Genomic DNA, 19,471 nt, shown 5'->3' on the forward strand with positions numbered 1-19,471 from the left:
ATTTTATTTTGTTATTGCCATGTAAAACAAAGTAATTTCTGTTTTGTTTTGTTCTTAATTTTTGGGTATCTGTACCTGGGTTCATGAATGTAGTGGCTGAAGCTCTACTGCTAATGGATGAGAATAATCCTGGCAGATCCTGGCAGGTTTCTTTGTCAGCCTAGCCACATACAGAAGTTTGTCCTTTACAACTATATGATTTTTTTTTTCACAGTTCTTAATTATTTTCCTTATTGTTTCATGTGGGTTGCTTTGGAATTTCCCTACTAGCAAACAATACAATAAGAAAATATACTTTCAGTAAGGGACTTTTATGACAGAGTAAGAATTGTGTTGTCAACATTAAAAAAAAGTAAAGTTTCTCTGAGTTTGTGATCTATAAGAAGGCTCAGGGATTTGTACTCCGTCACCACCTCAATCTCTTCTCCTTCGATCCTAGAAAAGATGGGTGTTGGGGCATCTTGTCTAAAATCTAAAATCAATTCCTTGGTCTTTGATGTGTTAAGATTAAGATGTGGTATTTCACACCAGTCCATGAACTCCTTTGGTACTTCACCATGTTCAAATTCATCCTTTTCCAGCAGGTTAACTAAGGCTGTGTCGTCTGCAAATTTAATCAGGTGGTGTCCTGGGTGTCTGGCAGTGCACAGTGCTGCACCCCGTAGGTAAAGGTTTAATGAACTTTCCTCTAAAATGCCCAATTGTTGCTCCCTTGTTCCCCATATTCTTGTTTTCTTCCGCTGTACCTACATTTATGTATCAGTTGGAACCCGCCAGTATTTTATTGGTAAATGATTCATACAGTGTTTGTTGCAGGCAAAGCTTGTTTAAAAGCTTTAACAAGCACCGCCAGCACCAAACACCCACATTTTTTGACCTATTTAATCAGGCCAGTTGCACAGTTTTACATTGTTAGAGAAAATACTTGAGCCCGATAAAGAGCCACTTAAAAGTCATTTGTGTTTCAGTGTTATATTGATTATTTAATCTGGCATCATTATATTTAAATTAAACCTTTCATTGTGTGTTTCATCTTATATTTAACCTTTTCAGTGTAGTCAGTAAGCGCAATAACATAAACATCTTGTATACTCAGGTTCTCCTGCAGCAATCCATAAAAAAAGAGCCATAATGTAGCTGTGTGCTGAACCGTACCTGCAGATTGTGCATCAGCACGCCAAACAAAATCAGCAACAGGCCACATACTGGTTGCTCGCTGGTTTAGGCTACAGGTAAGTCTGGGCCGCTTGATTTCAGTTTCATCAGCTGTTGACTGTGACCTCTCATTCTGCCTTTCACTCAACTTGGCATTCAACTGTATGTTTTTAAGGGTGTCTTTCTACATTCCTGGTTTGGCTTTAAGGCTTTAAGATAAAAATTCTTTTCTTAAATCTTGTGTGGTCTCCCTCTTTGTCCAGCTCACTGAGCCCGAGCTGTGACAAGAATGTAATGTGATATTGAGTTTAAAATAACACACAATAGCAAAAATCAGAAAATACTATGAACTGACAGGTTTGAACTAGCATATTATACATACAATTATCAATATGAGGATTTATTTTCTAACAGTCAGCAAATCAATTCATCCTTTAAGCACTAGCCTTCCGAAGTGGCTGTAGCTCAGGAGGTTTAGCAGCTTGTCCACTAATCAGAAGGCCAGTGGTTCGATACGTCGGACAGGCAATGTGTCATCCAGCTCCAGTCACCAAGGCTGCGGCCTCCTTTTGGGTGAAAGATCACACTTGCCAAAAAGCTGCTGTGTAGCAAGTTGTAAAATACATAAACATACAAATATGTTACAATCTCTCATTTCCCAAACTTCCTGGAAAGGAAAAAGAACCCAAAAGGAGAGCAGTGAGAAAGCATTTGTCTTCAGAAAACAGCAATTCTTTATTTTGGCAGCAGTGTTAATTGATTTTTGATGACAATAAATATTAATTAGCCTCTGTCATTTAAAGTATATAGAATGAGAAACTAGACACAACCGTACAGACTGAGATTTGAGGCACATAACATACAAGAATAATTGTGGTAAATGCCTAAATGATGCTGGTGACAGATGGGTTACTACTGATGGATGGGTAAAGCTGGCTTGTGTGGGACACTGCTGGAGTTCAGTCATCGTTTTACAGCATAGCAGCATCCGACTGTCAGCTCTGACTGAATCTCAGATCTCAAATTGGATTAACATCTGTAGCATCCTTATGACATTTTGGCCATAAGTAAGTAGCTGTTTGTGCTGGCCAGATTGTTCCCTATGGTTATATCTGTGTGTGTGTGTCCATAGAACCATCATGGAGCGCTCTGGATAGAAAGCGCCGTTACCTCTCCTGATGAGCAAGTGGGCAGCCTCTTCCATCAGCATACGAATATGCGTGAAGGTTGTAAAGTGCTACAAGTGGTTTGTAGCGCTATATAAATGCAGTCCATTTACCATATTTGGACTACGTGCCACCAGAACTGCTAATTTCACAGCCTGCTGAGAACCCATCATCAACAGCAAAAGCACACCGTCTACAGCTTGATCTCTCTGGACTTCAAAGCTCTGATAATCAGTAGTCTGTTTACTGATGCGCTGACCTTCTGTCATATCAATTACAGCAAGTTAATATCAAAACTGCTGTCTTCTAATCCGGTGTGTTTGCGTGTGTGTGCGCTAGTCAGCCAGTCATAACATCACCAACGCTAATTGAGTGAGTCCAGAAATGAGAAGCGTGCACAGGTCCTCCCTAAGGGGTAAACAGTCAAAGTCTACATCCCACACACACATGCATGCACACAAGCTCATTCTAACGTAATTGATTTTCTAAACACTTCCATACTTTATGGTCACTGCCAAATGAAAACTCACTCAAATAGGTTGGAGGCTAATGTCAAATAAGGTAAAATTACTTCTGTCTGCACCCGCTGCTCTGTGCAACCTTTTAAAGTCCACTCACATGTTAGAGCAGGAAAAGTTTTTCTCAGTCAAATCTTTTAGAGTGACGGCCCTTCAGATTCTTTATTCATTACTTTGTTGTACGCTCTACTTTCCGTCTTTGATTTTATTCAGACCTTTCTTTAAGGATTTGTACAGTGAAATCTATCCAGACCGAGAGACGGAGCCAAGGTCCCACAGATTTAATGCTTTATTGCACCGGTCTTCTTTAGTGGCGCCATAATTCATCATTTGCTCTCATTGCTTCGATATGTCCCAGTCATTTCAGAGACGCACCTTATTTTATAATGAAAAGCATAACACTGGTTAAGGAAAATCAAAACTCAGAATGTTTTCATCAATTTTATTTGTATTAAATATTAACAATAAGGAGACAGTGGACAAAAATTTTTTGATAAAACATTTCTCATGTGAACGAACAACTGTGACTGTGACAAAAAACTATCTTGGACACAAACTGAAGAGAAATACTTTGGGTAAACACACACTGCAAGGTTTTTTTTTTTGACCACAGACAAGTCCATCAAATAGTTCTTGTCATACAGATAAAATCCTAAAACTGTAAAGTGAAAAAAATATATGAAGAAAGTTTTGTTTTCCTTCATGTATGGGTGAGTTATCCCTAATGAACTTATGTGCAGTATGAGTCTACCCAACAGTTTCACATACTTAGACACAGACGTCATCCTGAACTGAAAAAAGCAGCTTTAGTAAATTATCATCATCCACTTTTTTGACACAGTTAGGCAAAAGTTTGTCTCTCAAAGTCATCTCAAGCAGAAACAGTCATAGTGCAAAGGCTGGATTTCAAAGAGGGGAAAAGTTTAATCAGCGATCCTACACCTTTACATGTGAAATTTAGCAAGTTTGTCAGATTTGTTTTCTTGTGTGTAACCATGGCCTGAAACGCTACAGACCTCTGACTGCATTCGACAATGAAACTCAATCTTACTTCTTTTCTGTTGTGTTTTACAGGGACAGTTCATCCTAAAATCAAAAATAAATTATTTTCATTTTACTTGTAGTGCCTTTTATCCATCTAGATTGTTTTGGTGGCAGAGTTTTGAAGATATTGACTGTAGAGATGTCAGCCTTTTTTTTTAATATAATGGAACCAGATGGCACTCTGCTTGTGGTGCTCAAAGTGCCAAAAAAAAAAATCTGAAAAACTCAACACCAGTGTCTCATCAGAAATCATGACCCGGTTATTCAAGATAATCCACTGACCTTGTTGTGAGCAGTTTCATAGAGCAGCTATTTTCTTTCTACCAAACCTCATCTGTGAACTGTATCCCCTGTAGGAGAAAGCATGCATCTACTCAGTAGCCCTTTTTACACAACCTGTTCAATATGGGATGGCTGCTCTATTATTCTGCTTCACCGTTCTGTATAAAAGGTAAGGACACGCAATGGACGGGCATTTTGGTTCCACCTCTGATCCACCAGTGGAGGTAGTAGAGCCGAATTGGTCAGTCTGCGTAAAAGGGTGAGCCAGCAGGATGAGACATGATCCCTTCCCGCATATCATCGTCATCCTTCTAACTTCATTGTTTCAGAGAAACGATGCCCCATTTATCCACGAACACAGAAAAAAACTTCATGTTTTAAATTTAAGGTGATCAGCTCTATGTATGATTGGAGATAAAAGATCTTTTGCTTCCATAACGCCAGCATGCTATCTAAAAATCTCAAACTGGGGCATCTTTATAGCAGCTTTGTTTGGATCAGTGTAAAAAAAAAACAAACTAAAGCGACGTAGAGACGAGCCTTCGTTGCAGCACTGCACGATCTCTGTGTAAAGAGGGTTATTGACAAGAGGCTGGTGTTTGTGACAGCATGGGATGCAAACATAAAGTAGGGTTTCCACCAGTGTATTGCAAGCTAGCAAGACCTAAACTGGCTCCTGGAAGACCGAAGCATCGCAGGTATTTAAACTAAAAAATGTTCTACAAGTGGTGAACTCATTCAGAGACCTTTATTTTGAAATTATTTTCTAAAATGATGTGATTGTTTCCACTTCCTTGTCTATTTGCTCATTCTGCGCACAATTTTTTTCCCCCATGATAGCAAAGTTATGACCTGCCCTACTCTAACTCTGTGGGTAGGTTTAGGCATGAGGAGTGTGACTGGCTAGGATTAGGGTAAGAATTTCAACCAACCAGGCAGAGAAGGTTAGGACATGCCTTTGCCATCCTGGGATAAAAAATGTTGCATTCTCTGCTGTTTCTGGCGACGTCACAGTGCAAAAGTCACTGACTATGTGCTGCCAGGTTCATGCAGCACAATAACTCGGTTCTCTCTCTGTATTTCATGGTGTTGCACTGTCTAATTAAAGTTAAGTATATTTATTGTACCACTCTGTTGTTTCAATAATTAGCCTGTTCGGAAATTAGCCTCACCAAGTGTTAGACTACGCTATGCTAACCAGCCTGCCCTGTTACATATTACTGTAATACGCACACGCACACACACACACACACATGCACGCACGGACAAACACTGGCAGAAACCCTGTGATAGCTCACCTAGCTAACTAGTGATACAGTTGGCAGGTTTGGTAGAAAGAAAACAGTTCCTACGTGAAAACAAGGTCTGTGGATTATCTTGAGAAAGTAGGTTATGATTTCTGGAAAGAGACATTGCTGTTGTTTTTTTCAAATGCATTTTTTAGATGCTTTTAGCGCCACAAGCCAAGTGCCATCTAGTTCCATTATATTCCAGAGAAAGCAGACATCTCTGTAGCCAATATCCCAAAAACTGGGCACACCAAAATAATCTTGAATAAATAGCACTACAGGTAAGATGGAAAATATGTATTTTTGATTTAGGACTGAACTGTCTCTTTAATCTCTCATGTGCCAACAAACAATGTATGCGAACCCCTAGTCTTAAGTGTGCACGAAACGCTCATGTTCATGAACAGTGAACATCAACATTTAGAATAACTTATGTACAATTATACAGTTCAATTTCATTATTACAGCAATTCATAAAGAAACAAACATAATTACAGTAAGCACATTAAAAAGCTAGGACAGTATAATATCTGTGATTCATTAAAATTATAACAGCAACATCATGATCATATTATTGTCATATCCATCATGATTATTATCATGACTACTATGTTTATTCGTTAGTGCCAAGATGCTTTTAGGAAACTGGTTCTATGGCAATAAATATAAGTAAGGCAGAAAACAATAAATAACTTCCCAACAAATGAAATGTAGTGTCTTAAATACACAACATGCTGCTAACTAAAGTGAAGGGTTGAGGTTTGTGAGGTGTTCCCACTTCATGGTAGCAGACCCTTTGTTTCCCAGCAGTGAAATTCAATATCAGTTCGCTTTTATAGCCTGACACGGAGTAATGTCTTCAAAAGACCTTGGTGCAGTGCAACATTTGAACTGCCATCTCAGATGTGGCTCTTTTTCTATCATATGACATGTGACATAACCAGCCAAAAAAAAAACCCACCTTTGTGGTTTTCCAATTTGTACACAGCTGAAAGGAGCACAGCTGTTTGACATATGGGGGAAAAAATAAAATCTGAGTGGGCAGTGCAAACAGGGCCAAATACTCCCTTATAATATTTCACATGGTGTCAACTGCATTATAAAGCGTGCACTGACGAGGGATGAAAATAGCAGTTCTTAAGAGGTCAGGCAGTGACAAAACATTGTTACCCTCCACCTGTAAACAAACCAAGCAGGGAATGTTCAGTTCACATTACAGCTGCGGGTCTCGGTTCAGATCCTCGGGAGCCACATTACTGATGGCCGACTACCCTACCAGGTAGTTAATTGCATTCACCAGGTGTAAAATTATTCCCTGATTAGACAGCTGGAATGGAAATCAGTAGCACAGCGGGTCCCAATGCCCAGGACTGAGAGCCACTGCAACAGATACGCTGTATGACAATATAAGCTGGGGGTAAGTAAGCTATGCAGGGGAGAGAGATGGAGGGAGACCTGGGATAGAGGGAAAGGGAAGATAACAGACTGAAAAAGAGGAGAGGAACATGAGGAGCTACTGCAAAAAGTAGAGTGGGGAATGGGAAGGAGACATTGAGACTGAATAAGGAATGGATAGATGGAAAAAAATAGGATAGAGAACTAGGATGGCGAAAGAAATGAGGGCAGGAAGAAAAAGGAAAACGGGGTATAAAAAGAAAAAAATGGTGTGCAAGTGACGCAGACAGGAGGGAGAGGTTTAGCTTCCACCAGCGGAAGCAGAGCTGTCTTCCTTCGAGCTTTTCTTCACCTCTACCGGGTCCGTGTCTCATGAGGTGTGCATTATAACACACACACACACAATTTATACAACTCCCCTACAGCCAGGTGCCGTTTAGAGACAGACAAGGTCAACAACTTCTCCGAAATCTAACATTTTCTGCAAGACGCCGGCAGCTGTGAACCTCTGGCCTGTGCTCAGCAGCAGGCTCCCACCTCTCGCTTGGCATTATAAGATTTGTTTACCCTTAAGCCTATGGGGAAAGGAAGGGCTGTTCTATGGTCTAGTCCATTCAACAGAGCAAATATATTCAACTGTGGCAGATTGAACAGATTATTAGGCTGTCCAGATGTAAAAAAAAGGTGGGTTTTCTCACTTATTAAATTGTGACACATTTGGTCTCCAAAGTGTGAATGATGTTGTTCGACTCATGGCAGTTACAGTTTATGTAAATCTCACTCAAAAGGAAGGCGTCCTACTGTCCAAAACAACGTAATTGCTAGCCTTTTTATAAGCCATCTCGTTAGGTCAGTTTTTTTCTAAAGATACTAAGACATCTGAGATCAGGAAGATAAAAGAGGGCTAACATATAAGGACTGGGTATCGGTAAAAAACTGATGCTTACAAGCTGGAGAGTTTGTAAAATTTTCTATTTCTTGCTTCTTATCATTTGATCAAGTAAAACAACTTTCTGAGCAATATTTGTTCTGTCATTTTTCCTCTAAGCAGATTCAGACTCAAATGATTATGTCATTATTTTACACCATTTTTCCTTTTGAATCCTGAAAATGGATATTGACGCTGTCATTTAGCAAAGCACCAGTAAGCATCCCTATTCAATACCCAGCCCCAAAGAAGATTTGAAGGGCTTCATTCCAAAACCTGATACTTGTTTTTTTCTCATTTTGGGGGGAAAAAACACATAATTCAAAATCTTCGGCTCAATCTTCTGACGGATTTTGATTTTGTTAGTCAAGGGTTTAGTGGAGATAGTTATGTTACTTAAGTGTCATTCTGTCATTATTACTGGCAGGTATCTAATCTTAGAATGAAACTCTTCATTTCAGCTTTTGTACTGTACTAATCTAACATTGCAAATACACACTGATTCTTGTATATAATTAGGGTAATATTGCAACTTTGTAATTCTACAAAAACAGTGGTCCAGTATTAAGCCAGAAGTACATCTAATGCCTTACTGATGTGAGCAGGAGGACAGACATTTAGTTGTCAAACAGACTCGAGTATCAGAGGCGTATTTGATTCCCTTCTTCAAACACTGAGGTGAGAGTTGATACTGAAACATTATTAAAAGACTTTAAAAGTCAACCAGATCCCACTTCTGTTGCAGTACAAAATGCTCACCTGTATTTTCCTTAGATTTTAAAAAGCATGCAGTAAAAGGGTCGCGGTGTGGATGTATTTTCATCTGGATTTCTGTCAGACAACATCAAGGAATGACAAGTTGATCTGATGTTTGGCAATGTGAGAATATGTCCTTACCAGCGCAAATTCTGGTCAGTCCCCTAGTCCCTTAAGCAGCACATGGTCTTCACTGGTAAAAACGATCAAATAAATGGATTAAAAATAAAACTTCAAAGGGATAGTTTGGATTATTTGATGTTGGATTGGATGAGATACGTATTGACAGTCAATGTATTACCACAGAAGATGGCTGTCAACACATTCACAGTTTGGAGAAACAGAGAGGAAGCTAAACAATGAATTGCTGTAAACAGGGTCAGCAAATAAAAAACAGATTTTAGCCACCTAAGAAAGGCCCACCTAAAAAAAATCAATATCAGTTTAAATGTATGTTATATTTAGAATATTTTCACTGGACTTCAGGCTAAGTATGGTGGGTTTGGAGAGAGCGATATTTGGCTTTGTCTCATTGGAAAAGGCTGTCTGGTGGCAAAGTAAAGCTGCGAAAATATTCTACATTTAGTGTACACTTAAACTGATATTGATTTTTTTTAGGTGGACTATTACAGAGTTTTTGTTGCTGACCTTTTCCACAGCAGTACGTCATTTAAATTTCTCTCTGCTTCTCCAAACTGGGGGCTTGCCAACCATCATCCACTGTAGGTAAGACACTGACTATCGATAAGTACCTCATACAACCCCACTTCAAATAATCTGAACTATTCCTTTAATAATACACACACAAATACGTACCCTCATGTCTTTGTTCAGTTTTAACGCCCTATAATTTGTGCAGATTGTGAGGCAGAAATATCACAGATGATATCTCAGTGTGAGAGTGTGTGTTTTAAGTGTGTGTGACTAGATCTCTGTGTGCGCACAAATGTGAGGTTGCAAGTCTCTGTGCACTTTGTGTGTCTGTGGGCGTAAGCACATCTAAACTGTCAGCATGACACAACGTGGGAGTTCTGATAGACGGGTGAGTGCCTTTTCCACACTCACAGCCTGTAGAGTGCGCGTGTGTGACCCTGCTTATGAGTGTGTGCTTAAGCAAGCAAATCTATGAACAAAATGTCAGCAAAGGGTTGGTCTGGATTGTACAGAGAGACAAATGTGATTGTAAGCACATGTGGTTGATGATTCTGAGGGAATTGGGACACGAGCAGCAGTTTTTCTATAAGTCACACGTTTTAAGTCAATATGGCTGCCTGTGGTCAGGATGGTGTAAATGTTTATGAGCCCTCAACTGTCTCTCTGTGTCAGAGCTTGCAGATCAGAAGTATGTAGGGAATGTTGGAGGAAGACGTTTTTACGACTGTAGCTATGCAGAGACAGAGGACCTCGAGGTGGCTGTCCTAAACGACCCGTAAATGTGGAGGACGAGGAGGAGGAAGAGGAGGCTGATGAGGGAGTGGGCGGTGTAGGGGACGCCTGGACGGACGATGAGATGCTTGGAGAGGGGCTCCCTCTGCTTGCGAGGCTGTGGAGGCTTGAGGAGGAGCTGGCCCCAACTGCACGAGGGATATGGCTCGGGGGATGGTGCTCTCCTCCTCCTCCTCCTCCTCTTCTTAGCCCACCTGACAGGCTCACCCCTCCTCCTTGAGTTAAGGACTCAGAAGAGGAGGACACACCCTCTGGCTGCCTGGAGGACAGAGACGGAATTGCGGTGTGATTAGCAGCCGCTGTACTGGTGCCAGGGCATTGATTTGAAACTTGAAGCTGAGCTGTAGTAGTAGGTGAGGCTTGGGCTGACACTGCAGGAGTGGCAGAGGACAGACTGGAGGAGCCCGGAGCCAGATTTGGAGCTGTGGACTGTGCCAAGACCCCCTGGCAGCGGCGTTCCTCCCTGGCAGTGTGTCGTTCGGAGGCAGGAGGCCGGCCATGCAGAGGTGGATAGTGGTGGGTGAGGTGCTGGTTAGAGAGGTCCCCTCCGAGTGCTGCTGCCCCCACACCCCGCGCTACCCTTCGGTCCCTTTGTGCCAGGCTGCTGCTGCCTAGTCCTGACCACCGGCCTGGATGGTTGGTCTGAGAGGGAAAGACAAGGAGAAACAGGAAAAAGACGATGTTAAAGACATTTAAAGCTTTTGCTTCATTAATGGCCCGAAGACTCTTCCTCAATGGAAATCAGATGAAACTTGCTCTTTTAATGATTGGATTAGAGAAGTGTTATCTATGCTGAAACAGATATAGCAAGGCTAATTGTTATGGAAGATTCCGTACAATTTGGTCATAAAATATGTTTAAAATTGAAATAGAAAATATATGATAATATGTTTAAAGCTCAAGTCCCTTATCAGAAATAATATTCAATATTTGAGTAATCATGTCATATTCTGAAGACAAATGTCTTGGTAAATTTTTTACCTGTATTATTTTTTTATTTACTGCATTTGATATCTATCATATTTTGTCATCTGTTTTTCTGACTGAAATTTGTTAAACCATGGGAATGGGTGAGGTAGAGGTCCTTTAAAATCTTGTGCAATGGGTAAAAAAAATGTATAAATTCATGGGTACAGGTATGTGTAAAAGTGAGACATATGCAGGTGTACAGCAGGTGAGAACAATAATAGAACAAACAACAAAATAATTTTTTTGTATATCCACAGCTGCAGGAGCACAGCTGCTGCACGCACTGAGAATACAAGTGAGTGACTGTGAGTGTGTGTGTTTAATCATGGGTGCAGGTCGGGTTGCAGGACTTATTAATGGTTCTGCACAGGTTCGGAATCGATTCAGAGATAATTGTGGGCAATGGATGGCGGGTTTGCAAAGCTGGACCCGTGCAGGACCCCGGGGTGCGGGGATGGGTGAGAGTGAAGGAATATAGTTTTTCATTTACAAACACAACCACACATAAATATAATTATTTAAAAGGAGAGAGAGATTTAGAATTTACTCTGTTTTCTCTCTGCCAGTGAGTGCATGAGATGTGAACCTGCCGGTTTTCACGAATTATTCACTGAACACGTCTCAGAGGAAAAGAACGACAGAGAGAGACACAGAGACAAATAGAGAGACAGGCAGCTTGAGAGAGAGAGAGAGCACTGTTGTGTGTTCAGTATAGATTGTTAATTGGGTGACATTTGGAGAACGATCTCTCTGAGCTCCTGCAGCTTGTTCTAATTGTTTCTAAACCAACCGGAACCCTGCTCACTAAAGAACAGGCACACACGTAGAGACACACACACAGACCCACAAACACACACATTAGGAGAGAAACAGGATGTTAGAAGTTAGTATGTGCATGTATGGAGATATGCGCTCAAATCCCCACTCACAAAGCAATGGGCTCTCTCTCTATCACATGCATCATACACACACACACACACACACACACACACACACACACACACACACACAATGGGGAAGATGGCACATAAAGCTAGATGGCAGAAACAGGAGCCACCTGTTCTCTTTCACACTCCACTGCACCCCCTTATGCAACATATCTCATCACTGTCCCCCTTCTCTCTGCCTCTCTAACACACTCTCTCTCTCTCTCTCTCAAACACACACAAAGCCAGAAGCACACCGGGACCAAGTGTGTAATGTTCAGGAAAGTAACACAGTCTCTTCCGACACTGAACCTCTTGGGAGAGTGAGCTGAGTTGACATTTGCCGACACAATAACTGTGTGTGTTTTATTGTGGGTGGTGTGCTTATGTATAATTATACACATGTTCATACAGAGCGTGTGCAACATGTGTCAATATGCATGTTTGTGTGTATATGCATCCATATATTTATCACCCCTGGATATGAGTGTGATTGTGTTTCCGTGTGTTTGTGCATGCACATTATTATGAAATGTAATGTAATTACTGTGTAGAGGCTGTCGGCAGAAATTTGGCGTGAGGGGTAGAAATGTGATTAACCACAACACGGCTAACTGAATAAGTACAGTATAACAGTGAAAATGCTAATTCAATGAAATGGTTTCTATTCATGAGCTAATACTGTCAACCTGAAATCAAATAAAAGAAGGTAAGGGAGAGACAAAGTGGGAAGATCGCAAAGAAAGTAGAATTACAAACAAAGCTTATTGGAGAAGTGTTAACCGTGATGTATAATTGGACAAGGTGTCACAAGCACTCAAAGATAAACCAATCACTTAAAAGAGGAATTAGTTGACTTATACTACAGTAACCTTATTGTTAATCCTTCAGTAGAATTTAAAGGTACACTGTGTATGATTTCCAGGGTTTATTGGCAGGATATAGAATATAAATGGAAATGGACTATAAAGTTCATAAGCACATTTCCAATATTGTATAATCATTTGAAAATAAAGATACATTTTGTTATGAGCCATTTCTGTATATCTACAGATGGAATGGTTCCACTTCCATGGAGGCTGCCATGTTGTTCCACCATGCTTCTACAGTCGCCCAGAATGGACAAACTGAACACTGGCCTGAGATACAGCTTTTTGTGAGTTTTGCAGCCATTGTAGTTTCTCCTACATGCTTAGAAGGGGAGGATGAGGTAAAGTGTTTGCAATCTGCAAGCTCTCAGCTAGATACCACTGAATCCTACAAAGTGGTCCTTTAATGCAAACTAAATGTAGCCACTTTCCTCTTCAAATCCACTGGGATGTCCACATCCTTGGCTGATATTACTCTCCTTCAGAGGCTGTGGCTGCTCAGTTTTTAAGCTAGAGTGAAGACATTGGTATCATATGAAACTAGCTAAGGGATTCATTGGTACCATGTCAGCTGGCTAAATAACACTCCAAAATTAGGCAACATTTTGGCAAGTGAAAAATGGGCATGTTGATTTTCAAGGGAGTCCCTTGACGTGTCATTTCAAGATAACTCAATAGAAATGGGTTCTGCTGCAACAATTTATGAGACCTGATAGTGTATGTAATGGTCATTATATACTTAATACATAACATAATAATGTTCTAAGCCCTTATATACACTAAACTTTCAAAAAATGAATAGGTTTTAAAGAAAGCACAATGTTCATTTTGGATAAATGACTAGAAAGACATGAGTGTTTAGCTGCATCTTCAATTAATCTTCAGGTTCCCAGTTTTCAGATGATGTATACAATTAAACACTTCAATGCGGCACATGCTGTTGACCTGCTATCTCCCCCTTAAGATCCTCTGTCCCGCTAAACATGACAAAGGTAATGTTGGAGAGGGGTGGAGTGAGTTGATATAATCTTCATAATCGTTATCTAATATTATCCTCTTTACTTACATGTGGTTTTTTTGGGGGTGCATAGGGCAACACATGTTGGTGGTGTATGGCTTGTCTATTTTCCTTGACTTGTATTGCTGTGAACCAGCACTGGTCGCTGTGTCACCATGTACCAAGGTCCTATTTCCCACTGCCAATGTGCATCAACACTCCAGAAAAGCAGCAATTTTATTGCCTTCACTCCCCAAATTGGCCCATTTCAGCTACAGAAATCTTACAATGTCCTCTGTCTGTGCAACATGTCGAGTGTATACTATGGGCTCATGTGTTTTGTGGAGTTTTTTGTGTTTTGTGGTGTACGTTGAGCATCATAAACATGTAGCCACTGTCATGATGGTGATTTGGCTCAGTACTCTCTATGCTGCTGGATTTTAAAGGACATTTTTTTCTTTAGTTAAGATACACATTGGGTCAACAGATAAAGAATTAAAACATGGATGGCACATACCTTTAATGAGCATCTGGACAGACATTACATTTGATAAGATAGTCCTTTTCATAAAAAAGCGAGAGGAACTAATTATACTATGTGGTTGAAAAATTCTGTCTGTGCAATGGCTTGTGAGAGTTTCCAGCCCCTGAACACCACCAGACTTTTAATATCTTACCGTGAGGTGCTATTTCTAGCGTTTTTAGCATTTCAAAGTATGGAAGGATTCTATGAGGATTTAGCTGTGACTGCGCTGGGCTCTAATTTAGTCTGAGGCAGTATGGAGCATATGATAAATAAACAGAACAGTAAAAAAAAAAAATAGCGAGCAGGTCAACCTTGCTTTGAACCTTTCTGTTCTTGATACTGCTCTTCGTGATAAAGAAGTACATTCTGACGACAGTTCAATAAGAATTACTGACTGTAAAACATTGTTAAATTTGTTAATAACACTCCATTCTCCACTTCATGCTGCATGTCTCTGTTGCTCCACCTGCAGTACACACCAACACATAAGAAGTCCCTGACATGCTCCTCTGACACGGCTTTGAAAACAATCTGAATTACAGCCAAACAATCTGCACTTTAAAAGCTCAGTCTCTATGTCCTTTCATGTACAACTGTAAAAAAAAACACAACAGCACTCTGCCAAAACATCAAACAGTGTGTCGTTGTCTATACAGCTTACTTAAAGAGCTCGGGGAGTGTGTCTCTGCTTTCTAATGGGCTCTAATGGGTGGATAAACACTACAAGACTTCTTGCAGATTCCTTGATCTAATTAAGAGGAGTGAGAATTTCCAGTCCAGCCAAATTTTCTACATAGGGGCGCTGTGAAAAAACATGAGGGAATTGCCACAGCGTTGAGTATCTACTATGGTCGTGGCGGTTTATGTGGGACGGCTTAATTAGGGCTAAATCGCTAATCTTCCAAAAAAAATCTGTGGTGTTTTTCCACCCTCAGACATTTGAGAAAACAACAGAAGGTAAGGCGAGAACAGTAAGATACAAATTGGCAGTCAACTTTGAAAGAAATAATTACCAGGCACACTACAAAGAGTTGGTTGTAGAGACATATGCTCCGTATCAAAGGGACACTTTTTTATCCAAGTAAAAAAATGAATCAAATACAACTAAGAACCAGGGTAAAGACAGACAGGGGAAGAAAAAGGTCGTGTACAATGAAACAGATGAGTAAACAAATTGAGAAAAAAGGTGAGAAGGCAGGAGACAAAGAAAGAGAGACTGGTGAGAAGGTGATTAAAAACAGAGATAAAACAAAATAAGAACAACAGAAGAACAGGCAGCAAGGCACAGAGAGAGAGAGCGAGCAGGACTGATTTACAAACTCAGGTGTCCTTTCTCAAGTACACGCTCTGCGGCAAGCAGGCTGCCTCTTCGCCAGTGACAGAACGGTCTGTGTGTGTGCAAACACTCTGGAGAGTCTCTCTTACACACACGGTCCTATAAATACCCGCACACACACACATAGACCTAGGTAAATCAGAGTGATTTAAGGGGGCCCTCTCCTGCAACCTTAGTTTTTATTGGGCAGTGAAGAACACAGCAATGTGGTAATGGCCAAGTTTGCATAAAAGAGCTCCTTAAAACCCTAAAACATCCCTATACAATGTTTGCCATCACCTGTCTTCGTAATTTTTACACTGGGAGAGGAGAGGGGGTGGGAGATTTACTTCATGACTTTTGTTCCTCTCAAACAACCTAAAACTAAGTAATTACAGAGAACAAAACAGACTTCAGCTAGGTGTAACACAGGCGCAATGTAAGCAAAGTACTCCTTCTGTAAGTGCCATCAATCACACACCATGTCTCAGTATCCCTGCACCCACATACCTAATTTTAATGAAGGCCATGGGGCTGAAATGAATTGGACCCTAAAACTTTCCAACTCTTCACAGTGAGATTAGAGAGGTAAAAGTTTGCAAATGTAAATTCTTTATATTCTTTGACTCCTACATACTCTGCGAACAAAGTAATCCTGTGGTTCTTTGAAAGTGTGAAACACCGGGGTGTTCAGATACAATAACAGTGCAGTACACCCACACAGATGGTACTCTAAATCCTATTTAGACTATAACCAAATACATTTTGCTACCGTGATGCGTGAGCCCAAACCATCCCACTTCATCCTGTCTACCTTTATCTCAACAGACAGTCTCATTTATATTGGTTTGCATATTTATGCCCAGTGTGACAGAAAGGTAGAGTTGGCTAGATGCAAGAACACAGGAACCAAACTAGAAATTTGATCTTCCCTTTTTAACCATTATGACACGTTTGATTTTCTTATGTCGGGATTCAATGATAACCAAGCTTTTTTTGAGTTCTGGGACACTCGGTTGTACATTAGAGGGATAGTTCCAATTACTTGATGTAGGGTTGTATGAGGTACTTATTATAGACAGTATTATAATGTGGTCGACACAACCCCAGTTTGGAGAAACAGAGAGGGGCAGTAGCACAGAGGCTGGACAGAGTCAGGAACAAAACATTCTTTAGTAACTTAAAAAAGGTCCACTTAAAAAAATCTAAATAAGTTTAAATGTATGTTTTATTTACAGTATTTTCACTGAAAAGGAAACTGCTCTCTCCAAACCAATAAAATTCCATGAGCAAAACCAGTAACTTTACTGATATTGATTTTTTTTAAAGTTTTTTTTAGGTTCTGTGCTCATGCTTCTCACTGCTTTTCCAGACCAGGGGTGTGCCAAACCTCAAATAATCTGAACTATCCCTTTCAGATCATTAGAAGCTACTAGTGCTGTACATTTGTTTGCACGAGTATTCAGAAGGGGAGGAGAGGTAGAAAAAGGCAAAACAAACTGAGAAGAAGATTCACGCATTGCTCTATTGCTTCCTTAACTTTTGCCGTGAAAGTATCATTGAGAATTCACAGACATTCCCATATCAACTGAAGGCACTTTGCTGCATTAATCTGCAACAAACAATCAAACAACAGGTGAAACTGCAGCCAAAGCCTGGTGTCTCAAGGCCAAAGCATACCTTTACTTTGAAATTGCTGGTTTTCATCAATACACAGTCCCCCTCAGGAAGCGAGCCTCATGTACAGCCTGTAGCAGCATCCTTACTTTCCCCTCCCTCGCTTCATCTAGACTTTGTTGTAGTCTTCCATCTTCATATCACTTCTATTCCCTGCCTTTCCTCACTATTTCCCCATACCGCTCTCTCAATCTTCAAACCGCCATCTCACTCTCTACCTAACCTGTCTCTTTGGCTTTTTATGCAAAATTTAACCTACATTATATGACACAGGAAGCACATTAAAATTCAGAAAATGCAGTAGTACAGTAGTAAATCTGTAACAGATCAGGGGAGTAATTCCATCAAAGTAAGAACAGGAGAGGACAGAACAAAACAGGTAAATAAAGTTAGGGGTCAGAATTAATAATGTGAATCCCTGGACTAGGCATGGAGTGCAGAAAAAGACACGAGCAGGGCTGAGATATAATTGGAGACTGCACGTTGTTAAATTTACAGTAGTTCTGGTCAGTGACTTTGCATGTTGCTACATTAAATTAGCAGGTTGTTGAAACTGAATTTTAAGTCATGAAAGAATTCAAACATGTAGACAGGGTTTGACAATAGATGACAATAAACTATTTATACTGAAGCATCAGTGACAGCATGTTACTGTTGTTCCTGTTGGTGGTGGAGCTCGTTTTAACTACTTTGTAACTACTACTACCACTAAGCTTTCGACTCTCCTTGACTCTTCTCCTCTCCCAGCTTTTGTCTGAGCTCAGTAGCTGTAACCACTTGTTACCGAGCCACCTTGTGTATCAATATTTGTATTGATTTTTTTTAAAGTAAGCAGCTGTGTAATAATTGGCTCCCAACAGGATGGGATGTAGAATCGAAACACAAAGTGGAGGGGTCTCCAATCACCCTGAAGGGATTTTTGTTTTTTCAATAATGACCCACCCACTGTACATAATTACTTACTTTATATCTTTCAGGGTGTCTGCGAGGCATCGGTGAGCTCTTGGCGAGCTCTCAGATTGTTCACACACAGCGATCATCGCACACAGGAACAAGTGCTAGTTTTCCTCTGATGGGGGCTTTTGTCAGCTGCAATGCTGTAATGTGAACTTGGCGTAATGTGTGCAGTTCAGTATTTCTTTCCTTTGAGTGAATGCTAACACTCCAAAAATGCTTTTATGATTAGCTATATTAACAGTGGGCATGTTAATCTCTGACAGCCTGATCAGGACCCCTTGTCAAAATATTCTGAATGTGTGGTTCCAAGAGGTCTCTTCTTCCCCTTCCTCCTCCCCCTTGACCTTCCTTCTTCTCTCATCTCTCACCTTCTCCACCACACTGTCCTTTCTTTATTCCCTTCTTCACTCTTTCTCCGTTACATAACTTGGTGCTTAAGTATGCCAGCGGCGAGCGGGGCTGAATAGACCCTGACAGTTGGAGGATTGATGGTACGCTACTGCAGTCTGGAGACCACACAGAGAGAGAGAGGGAGAGAGAGAGAGAGAGAGGGAGAGATAAAGAGGTGGATGGAGGTAAGTTTTGTTTTTGTTTGTTTTTTTCTGAGTGGTGACAGTTGGGGTGGGGTTGGAGTTGAAATGATGAAGAAAGATGGAGAGAGGACCAAAGTTGAGCTTACGTCTACCCAGCTGTCAATCCAGCCCACACTGCAGCAAACTGCCAAGCAGCTGGCTGGATGTCACATCCTGGACCTTCCTGCTGGAAGCACACACTGAGAGGCAGGACACTAATGTGATGCACCGTGCAGTTAATCGGCTCACAATGCCACCAATCTTCAACGCTGTCACTGTACTCCTGCAAAATTATCTACATAAGGATGATGTTATATTGAGTAACAGCAGCCAAGCACACTAACCTGCTACAACCCACAAGTATCTAACAGGGGTGTGTGTGTGTGTGTGTGTGTGTGTGTGTCTCTATAACTTAATAAATATTTAGACTTACAGTTTCTCAGACAGGGCATCTCCACTGTATATCCATGTGGCTGAAGGCCTGAATATATTACAATGTCTCAGACTGAGTCATCTATTTCACTACAAAGAAATTCGGAAAAGAAAACAAACTTATTTACAGAAACAGCCTCGGGGAGAAGTTGCAAATCTTATATCCATATGTACATCACATAAACCATCACATGCGCTCACACATGTTCCACACACTCTTGGGAGTACTGCAAGTACATTAACCACTGCTGC

General features: G+C 40.7%; 1 protein-coding gene across 1 annotated transcript in view; it reads right to left on the reverse strand.

Moving 5' to 3' along the window:
• Window positions 1-5,752: 5,752 nt before the first annotated feature.
• ccser1 (coiled-coil serine-rich protein 1) overlaps window positions 5,753-19,471 on the reverse strand; it is a 152,139-nt gene continuing 138,420 nt past the window's right edge. The window contains exon 11 of the mRNA XM_084728740.1: window positions 5,753-10,621. Within this exon, the coding sequence (XP_084584866.1) occupies window positions 9,839-10,621 (783 nt within the window). The 3' untranslated portion in view covers window positions 5,753-9,838. The remainder of the gene's footprint in view (window positions 10,622-19,471) is intronic.

The sequence above is a fragment of the Lutjanus erythropterus genome, chromosome 10, assembly GCF_056507025.1.
Source record: "Lutjanus erythropterus isolate fLutEry1 chromosome 10, fLutEry1.hap2, whole genome shotgun sequence".
NCBI lineage: Eukaryota > Metazoa > Chordata > Actinopteri > Lutjaniformes > Lutjanidae > Lutjanus > Lutjanus erythropterus.